This window comes from Myxocyprinus asiaticus, chromosome 5 (assembly GCF_019703515.2).
Source record: "Myxocyprinus asiaticus isolate MX2 ecotype Aquarium Trade chromosome 5, UBuf_Myxa_2, whole genome shotgun sequence".
Lineage (NCBI taxonomy): Eukaryota > Metazoa > Chordata > Actinopteri > Cypriniformes > Catostomidae > Myxocyprinus > Myxocyprinus asiaticus.
Genome location: NC_059348.1, coordinates 47,081,043 through 47,091,367, shown reverse-complemented (window position 1 = coordinate 47,091,367; position 10,325 = coordinate 47,081,043). Strand labels below are relative to the sequence as shown.

The following is a 10,325-nucleotide window of genomic DNA, read 5'->3' as shown; positions in this document are numbered from 1 at the left end:
CTGCATTGCATGTGTGTCTGTTTACATTTGTTTTAAGTTCATTTATATTAGAGCCCGACTGATATGGGATTTTTGAGACCGATACCGATTTTAGAGAGGGAAAATTCACCAATTACCGATATGGTGGCCGATATATTTAATTTTTGAGCTGGAATGAAAACAGACCTTTTCCATGTGGATTGTTCACTGATTTTGCACCGATATGACTATGCAAAGGTACTCAGAAGGCTGCTTTCTTAAACAAATATTTTTATCAAAGAATATTTGACATTATTATAATACATTGTCAACAAATTCTAGAAATGAACACTGAGAAAATAAAGAATAAATACAAATACAATAAATAGCTAAATAAACATCAGTACAGTTTAGTATCAGTCAGTTGCTGACCATTAAAATAAAGAATAAACAAAATAAAATAGCTAAATAAACATCAGTACTGTTTAGTATCAGTCAAATGCTGACCATTTAAATAAAAAGTAAAATAGCTAAATAAACATCAGTATTTCTGTTTAGTATCAGTCAAATGCTGACCATTAAAATAAAGAATAAATAAAAATAAAACAAATAGTTACAGTGCATCCGGAAAGTATTCACAGCGCTTCACTTTTTCCACATTTTGTTATGTTACAGCCTTATTCCAAAATTGATTAAATTAATTATTTTCCTCAAAATTCTACAAACAATACCCCATAATGACAACGTGAAAGATGTTTGTTTGAAATCTTTGCAAATTTATTAAAAATAAAAAATGAAAAAAATCACATGTACATAAGTATTCACAGCCTTTGCCATGACACTCAAAATTGAGCTCAGGTGCATCCTGTTTCCACTGATTATCCTTGAGATGTTTCTACAAATTGATTGGAGTCCACCTGTGGTAAACTCAGTTGATTGGACATGATTTGGAAAGGCACACAACTGTCTATATAAGGTCCCACAGTTAACAGTGCATGTCAGAGCACAAACCAAGCCATGAAGTCCAAGGAATTGTCTGTAGACCTCTGAGACAGGATTGTATCGAGGCACAGATCTGGGGAAGGGTACAGAAAAATTTCTGCAGCACTGAAGGTCCCAATGAGCACAGTGGCCTCCATCATCCGTAAATGGAAGAAGTTTGGAACCTCCAGGGCTGCCTGGCCAAACTGAGCGATCGGGGGAGAAGGGCCTTAGTCAGGGAGGTGACCAAGAACCCGATGGTCACTCTGACAGAGCTCCAGCATTTCTCTGTGGAGAGAGGAGAACCTTCCAGAAGAACAACCATCTCTGCAGCACTCCACCAATCAGGCCTGTATGGTAGAGTGGCCAGACGGAAGCCACTCCTCAGTAAAAGGCACATGACAGCCCACCTGGAGTTTGCCAAAAGGCACCTGAAGGACTCTCAGACCATGAGAAACAAAGATTGAACTCTTTGGCCTGAATGGCAAGCGTCATGTCTGGAGGAAACCAGGCACCGCTCATCACCTGGCCAATACCATCCCTACAGTGAAGCATGGTGGTGGCAGCATCATGCTGTGGGGATGTTTTTCAGCGGCAGGAACTGGGAGACTAGTCAGGATCGAGGGAAAGATGAATGCAGCAATGTACAGAGACATCCTTGATGAAAACCTGCTCTAGAGCGCTCTGGACCTCAGACCGGGGCAAAGGTTCATCTTCCAACAGGACAATGACCCTAAGCACACAGCCAAGATAACAAAGGAGTGGCTCCGGGACAACTCTGTGAATGTCCTTGAGTGGCCCAGCCAGAGCCCAGACTTGAACCCGATTGAACATCTCTGGAGAGATCTGAAAATGGCTGTGCACCGATGCTCCCCATCCAACCTGATGGAGCTTGAGAGGTCCTGCAAAGAAAAATGGGAGAAACTGCCCAAAAATAGGTGTGCCAAGCTTGTAGCATCATACTCAGAAAGACTTGAGGCTGTAATTGGTGCCAAAGGTGCTTCAACAAAGTATTGAGCAAAGGCTGTGAATACTTATGTACATGTGTGGTGTTTTTTTTTTTTCCGTTTTTTATTTAATAAATTTGCAAAGATTTCAAACAAACTTCTTTCACGTTGTCATTATGGGGTATTGTTTGTAGAATTGAGGAAAATAATGAATTTAATCAATTTTGGAATAAGGCTGTAACTTAACAAAATGTGGAAAAAGTGAAGCGCTGTAAATACTTTCCAGATGCACTGTAAATAAACATCAGTACTGTTTAGTATCAGTCAAATGCTGACTATATTAATACTGCCGAGACAATAGAAAAACAGCGGCAGTGGTGTTTCACCATATTGTGCTATACAAGTTCAGGGGAAACTTTCAACGGTGGAAAACCAGACTTTTAAATATTACATTTTGTAAATGCAATGACTGGAATTGTTCGGTTGAAGTGGGTACCAAACTGTGAATCCTGAACAAAACAGTTTGGTGAATACATATTTACACATTAGCTTCCACTCAGCTGACAACAATGAAAGTAGCTATGTGGTTAGCTTATGAGCTCATTGTCACGGAGAGTAAAACACTGACGTTATTTATTTTACGTTCCAGCATTGTGTCTCACCAAGTAGGTAATAACATTCCACCACCGCACTGGTTATCTGCATTAGCTGCAAAAAGATGCTCTGATGTTTACCTTTCAATCTGATACATTACTGACAAACTATAGCTGGCTAACATAGCAAACAATAGCAAAGATAAACATGAGTGACATGGTTGTCAGAGACAGGGTTAACGTTATATTAGTAATGTTGAAAAGGGAAAATGATGGGGTCATTGTTTATTAAGTTTCCAGTATGTATTTCACAAACTAGTTACCAACTTACCATGAAGACACACTGCTTAACTCCGCCCTGTCTGCAGAGCCACCGTCAGCTCAGCGTCAGCTCTGTAAACAATGGAGTCGGAGCGCGCTCTGCTGGACAAACTACGATAAGACACCAATTCTAAAGCATTGTTTTCTGCATTATATGTTCTGAAAAAAAGAAGTTTTCATATCGGCGCATATAGGTAAACATACACGCCGATACCGATATATCAGTGAAAGGCTAATATCGGCCGACCGATATATTGGTTGGGCACTAATTTATATCAATAAACTTTATGTTTACTGTTCAGCCGGTTCCCACCTCCTCTTTAAACTGTTACAATCCCATTGCAAAGTCAAATCAAGTTAACATGTTTGAATGTGTATTTAATGAGTTTATGAAGACAAAATAAGATAAACTGAGAATTTGTTGTGTGTCATGTCCAGAGCATACTAAAAGTTAACACATTAGGTTTTGCTGATCCAGAAAATATAGTTAAAATGTGAATCCAGGAAGTTTTTCTGTTAAATAAACTCCACTGACAAACCCCAGATTATTAAAGAATAAATACAATTTACTATTTAATTATTTGTACTTTACAGTGATGAAAGAGAATGAATGGTTTTATAGTGTATTTTTTATAACCATTTATAACACACAAATCTTTGATTCGAGCGTAATGAATTAATCTCAGCCTTTTATTAATTTCACTCTAAAATCTTATTCTGTTGTGTGATTCCTTTTTGCTTCAGACCCCAGCACACCCCTGTTTTTGTCTCCTCATGTAGTGGGCCGAGCTCAAGTTCTGGGTCCATGAGCAGCAGTGACTGATACATCAAAGCTAACCATGAATGTGAAGAGATGATGAACATTTGCAAAGTTCTTAAGCCAAAGATGTAAGTGTATCATCTCTACTATTAGTGTACAGACTTAGTAATGTTCTGAGCTAAAGTTATCATGTTTAAAAAATGATTTAATGGCTCTAACACCATATGATTTTAATCTGTTCAGCTAATTAAACAGCTTCTAATGACAACCTGGTGAGACAACGGTGCTTGATGAATATAAGGAAGGTGGGACACTGACTGACTGTACTAGAAGACAGATTGTTTACACCTTTTCGGCACTTATGGTTGAAACTGAGGGGTAAGCTTATGTTCAACGAGCTATAGTACATATAGATGTTTTTATCCAAACATCTAGGTCTCTATAGTTTTGTAATCAAAAAGTATCTGGACTATAGTGTATATAGTGACTATAGTGTTTACCTGTTCAGACAAAAACATTTTATATGATGATCAGGTAACCAGCTGTGTCTCTCCAATCAAGCACTAACAAATGTACAATTTCAGTTTTTCACTAACTTTGCAACTGGTCACATCCCTCTTGTCTTAATCTTTCATGCGGGTTTGCATTGTCTCTGTTATCACTAAAGTCATGCATATTTCATTGTTCCAGTGTTTGCCCCAGTGAGACTCCGCAAATTTAAATGTTTGAAGCACAGATGTTCATAAGGTCCAAACTAATTTGAATGATGTTATCACATTTTAGGGATGCCTGCCAAATCACTATACACATGAGCAGAATAGATAGCAATTACATTTGTAAAGGGCCATAAACCAACTAGTTCTATCTTTTTTGTTTTACAGGAGAATCCCTTGTCGACTTACCAAAGAGAAATATGCATTGGGTAGTAGCACCTTAAGGATCCACTTTCCAAGAGAGGATATGTAAGCTATTTATTTGTCATATGTGTAAGATGATGTAGATAGATAATCCTTATTAAGAAACATTAATAAGTAATTTTATCTGAAAACATGACATACATTTTTTAAGAGCAAGTAGTGAGTTAGAATCCATTTAAAGGTGAATTGCAGTAAAGTGTTTTTATTTTTCTGATTATACAGATATTTCAGGTCTTAAGCCACCTGTTTGCAACAGAAACAGCTGCCAAACTGTTTGAAGTGTCCAACTCTCTATCAAAAAAAGATCATCAGAGAAGCAGAGACCCTGACTTCCTCATGAGAGCTTGAACATTTGCTGAAGTCTGCAAGAAACCAATACACGGAATCCTTGAATGAGCATCCAGGTACAGTGTTAATGGCCAAATTTATATTCATAGTTTAGTGAGTTCAATCTCGATACTGAATACTTAACATGTTACTTTTTAAAAACATAAAAAAAATAATGGATTATAACCTGGAAGTAGGGCATTTCAATCAAGCAAAGTAATTTTGTCTGAAAATGCATATTGATGGCAAACTCTCTTGCTTCTGACAGAATGGGACTATGACACATCTTTTGTGATACTTTGCACATTCTGCCACCTCAGCCTGTCAGAAAGAAAAGATCAGTGCAGCTCAGACCATGGGTCATCTAGTTGTTTTTCACAAGGTGATTACAATACTTTTTGAAATGTGAAACATAGCACAAAATTATGTAGTTAAAATTTCGTAAGAGGGTATAACTCATTATTTGGTATTTTCCTTAGTCTTGCAGGAGCCAAGAGGAACACATTGAGAACCAGGATCAGCAGACATACCTACTAGCTTCAGGGACCAGCAAGCAGGCAGCTAACAGTTTTAGTGTTGTGATGGACAAGAAACTGTTGAATATCATACGGATCTTGTTGTTTGCCCTGATTCGTTTATAAGATTCCAGTGTTTGGTAAGATTTTTTTTGCGTAATTCTGAGAAAGGAGTCTTCTTTATTGTTTCACAAATGGAGACTACATATGTAGAGCACTTTCATGCTTTTCATGATTAAGAGCAAGAGCTCAGCTTTTCAGTTATTATGCCTGGTCAGCTGTGGTAATATAAGCCCTTTCTCAAGCTTTATGGAACCGATTCACTTTTCTATGTTGTACCAGACATTTGTTTTTTTTAAGTGTACTTTACATGTTACCTCATGCAGTCATATACAGGGGGTGTGACAAGCAGGGGTGTGTGGCCAGACCGTGATGACGCACGCCTGGCACTGATTTGACTAATCAGTGGGGGAGAGAGAGAGAGAGAGAGAGAGAGAGAGAGAGAGAGAGAGAGAGAGAGAGAGAGAGAGAGAGAGAGGGGGGGGGGGGGGGGCAGAGATGCTAGTTCGAGAGAGACGCACGAAGCTGTGTGTGTGTGTGCATCTTTGTTTGTTTTGCAGTTTATGTTTGAGTTCAGTTTGTTATTAAAGTTTTACATTGACTGTTCAGCTGGTTCCCGCCTCCTCCTTGCCCCATCTTAAGAACCTTGTTACATAGGGGTTTTGAGTGCCCTGTAAAAAATTGTGAAGTGTGCAGAGGAAACAGTAAATGTTTTTTTCTTTCAGTTTTTTGTTTTGTGGGATGGGGGTGAGGATGAGGGTGGAGGGCAAATTTAATCTCTTACATGGAATACGTACCATACTGTAGTGTATAGTTAACACGTAGTGTAGATTTATATCTAGTTAATATTGAACGTGAACTGCTATAATTCAGTGTTACTTTAACTGTGGTTTAGTATTAAATTAGTAGCTCTATTAACTCCAATTTAGTATCACTAATTTCACAGTTTTAAAATTTACACTGTGAGTAAAGTACATATTTAACACCAAGGAAGAGAACACTTTGAGAGTTAAACATACACTGCTGTCAAATATACAAATAGACTTTTACAGTGTTAAAATGTACTCTCTGAGTAATGTACATATTTAACACTTTCAAAAGTGTGATTTTAACTCCAAAATGGAGAGTCTATACATTTTTGCAGTGTTAATATTAACTCAAATTGAGTTAAATGTACACTTGTTTTTTTGCTGTGTGTGATAACTTGGCAGTGTGATACTGCAGATGTTGTTGACTTTTGTATGACAAATTGCTTATGTTCCTCATTGTAAGTCACTTTGGATAAAAGAGTGGTAAATGACTAAATGTAAATGTAAGATATGTCATCTAATTATTTAAAAGAAAAAACTGGTTGGTATTTTGTTTTTCTTCACATTAATCTGTTGTTATATCTGATAGAATATTAAAAAGGACATATTCAAACCATTTTCAAATGCATTTTAATATATGAAGACATGGTGTACAAGAATCCCATCCTGAGAAATGAAATAATTTTTAAATCCATTAAAATGAAGATGTCACAGAGTGATCTGTGAACAAAGCGTGTGTTACACCATATTACAACAAATAGCTGCTGAGTAGAACTTTAAATGCACATCTGTAAAACATAAACATTAGTTTGTTTTTAAACAGTATTAATAGTAGGCAATTATAGTTTTGAACTGATAGTAGTAACTAAGATTGGAAACAGGAAATTGTTATTTGTGATATGTTTGCACCCTCCCATGGCTCAGTTTGTGCTAACATGTTGTCATAGGTTTCGTCCAGCAGGAAACGTATCTGAACTTCTGGTGCAATATCCAAACTGGACTTGTACTGATAAATATCATAATCCATAATGTTATCATTTCCCATCTTTTCCATCTTCACAACATATATATATGTATAGTACTGGTCATTGGCTTCTTGTGAATTTTTGTAAAACCCCACCCATGAGTAAGAGAAAACATTTTTCCAATCACTGAAGGTCTTCTTAATGTAGAGCCGAGCACAAGCTTTACCATCATTAGCGTAAAGCTGCAGACTAGCATCAGATCCCAGTATTCTAATCGGGATAATTCCATTGGCTTCATCAAACTCTGGCCCATGAAACGATTCTGGATTTGACAGGTGTGGTAATAGTTCAGGTGGAAGACCAGGATGCAGATCATCATTATTTGTTTGCAATGTGATTGGGTATTTAGTATCTTTCCAGGGCTGTGTTCGGGCTAAAACATTTCTATCATCATACTTGTTTTCCAGCAGAAAGCGGATCTGAACTCCAGGTGCAATGTCCAAACTTGACTGGTATTTATAAACATAATATTCCCCTGTGCTATATTTTTCTACCTTTTCCATCTCCACAACATATATAGATGTATAGTACTGGTCATTGGCTTCTTGTGAATTTTTGTAAAACCCCACCCATGAGTAAGAGAAAACATCTTTCCAATCACAGAAGGTCTTCTTAATGTAGAGCCGAGCACAAGCTTTACCATCATTAGCGTAAAGCTGCAGACTAGCATCAAATCCCAGTATTCTAATCGGGATAATTCCGTTGGCTTCATCAAACTCTGACCCATGAAACGATTCTGGATTTGACAGGTGTGGTAATAGTTCAGGTAGAAGACCAGGATGCAGATCATCATTATTTGTTTGCAATGTGACTGGGTATTTAGTATCTTTCCAGGGCTGTGTTCGGGCTAAAACATTTCTATCATCATACTTGTTTTCCAGCAGAAAGCGGATCTGAACTCCAGGTGCAATGTCCAAACTTGACTGGTATTTATAAACATAATATTCCCCTGTGCTATATTTTTCTACCTTTTCCATGTTCACAACATATATAGATGTATAGTACTGGTCATTGGCTTCTTGTGAATTTTTGTAAAACCCCACCCATGAATAAGAGAAAACATTTTTCCAATCACTGAAGGTCTTCTTAATGTAAAGCTGAGCGCATGCTTTACCGTTTTCAGTGTAGAGCTGCAGACTTGCTCTATAAGGCTTTATTTTAGTGGGCATTCCTCTGTTGCCATTTGTGACCTCTGGAACAAGCTTGTACAATAGAAGTCGGGGTTGAAGACCAAAATTAAGATAAACTGAAGTATCAACACTCCCAGAGGAACTCTTAACCCCAAACTTGGGGCATTCATGATATTTATGTGCATTGCTGAAGTCAGTGTTCTTGCAAACAGCCACGTATATGAAAACATATTCTTTCATTACATTAGCAGGAATGTGTTCCCATGTGAGTTTTGCTAAACCAGTCGCTGATGTTTTAATCTCTAATTTAATTTCTGCAGTTATATGACATTGTGTTGAGGGCTCGCTTAATTCTTTTGCACTAGAGGTGGCTAAACAGTGATATCTCACTGCAAAGCTTCTGTAAGAGTATTTGATGTCATATTCTGTTAATGTCAGAAATGCAGAAAGGCCTGGCTCTTTAAAAATGATCTTTGCTGTTTGTAAGGTTTTTTGAACATCATTAATGTCTTTTCTATTACTAGTCAAGGTGCTAAACAGATAATCATTGTAATGGTGTGAAGTGCAGTTACAAGGACATTGGATTTGATGTATAAGTGCAGGATTGATCTCAAAAGTGAGGTGAGGATCCAGTTCGTCCAGTTGGTAAATAAGTGACGTGATAAAGACACTGTGTAACCTGGTTGGATCTCTTCTGTTCACACAGACTATGAGCCTGTCTAGATTGCTGTCTGGGGAATGTGGTGAGATATAATGATCCTTTCGCACATATGCTGGTAACTCTGTGGCTCTTGGATACCTTAGATTGCCCACAGAGTAATAACCTTTGATTTCAGAGGACAATGTGGGGAGGATGCGTTCTCTGTTTTCAAACCAATGGAATCCGTAGTCGCCTCGGCTTGGTTCGATATCCATCTGTGAGGTGTAGTTTTCATCAATATCAATAACATGTTGGGCAAACCAGAACAGCAGTTTGAGTCCATGGTTTGGCTCACGCTTGCTGTAGTGAGTGTTTCTCAGGTCATCAATATTGTTCAGGCGTTGCACAGAGGAGACACTGCCAACGAAGAGACAGAGAAGCAAGACGCAGGTTCTAATGGTGTTCATAATAAAATCTGTAAATTAAACACATAAATATTAGCTTTGGATCACAAAATGGTAATCAGACATTGTCAAAATAAGTTTCACTTTTAATATTTAAAATGAATGTTACATATTTAAAACTTTCATTGCTTTTTTAGCTGCTACCAACTTCAACAGTAATATACATTACAATTTTCTGATATATATTATATATATATATATATATATATATATATATATATATATATATATATATATATATATATATATATATTTAAATTAACTAAATTTTAATGAACATGTTTATTGATGTTATGTTTTATATTATTTTAGGATACAATTGAAGTCTTACCACAGATCACAGGTCTTCAGTTTCTCCTCTGTCCTTATCGCACAAATGTTTGAGTGAACAAAACCTGCAGAGTCACAGGACAATGTCCAAACTTGCCAGAGAGCTGTTGTTAGCATTTTTATATTGCAACACAACTTCTTCTTTCTAGGAATACAATGAAGAAATTATTGATTACTTGATATTGAAACCTGAAACTTCAAGACATAATAATAAAGCTAGTAATCTAACTTTAACATTTAAGTTAATAGAGTAACTTTTACTTGCATCTGATGTGATGGAACTGAAAATATCATATGAACAATATATAATAGTTTCACACTTTAAAAAAAATATTATTATAATTACATTATATTATCATTACAAAATAATGAATTGAGTGTATTGGACACCTTGTAAAATGGCTAGACTAAAGATACTGATAAATGTTGGGGGAGTAGTTCTTATTAGGGAACGTTTGTACATATGTTCTATGAATGTCCAAATGTAAGAACTTTTTGGTCATGTTAAATGTATGAGCAATGTGCTTGCTGTAAAATGTAATGCAAGT

General features: G+C 36.7%; 1 protein-coding gene across 1 annotated transcript; it reads right to left on the bottom strand.

Annotated features, from left to right (window-relative positions):
• Nucleotides 1-6,801: 6,801 nt before the first annotated feature.
• LOC127440269 (uncharacterized) lies at nucleotides 6,802-9,922 on the bottom strand. Its single transcript, XM_051696743.1, has 2 exons — nucleotides 9,779-9,922; nucleotides 6,802-9,458 (listed from the first exon to the last, which is right to left on the bottom strand). Exon 2 carries the CDS (start codon nucleotides 9,448-9,450, stop codon nucleotides 7,054-7,056), a length of 2,397 nt encoding a protein of 798 aa, XP_051552703.1. The 5' UTR covers nucleotides 9,451-9,458; nucleotides 9,779-9,922; the 3' UTR covers nucleotides 6,802-7,053.
• Nucleotides 9,923-10,325: the final 403 nt, after the last annotated feature.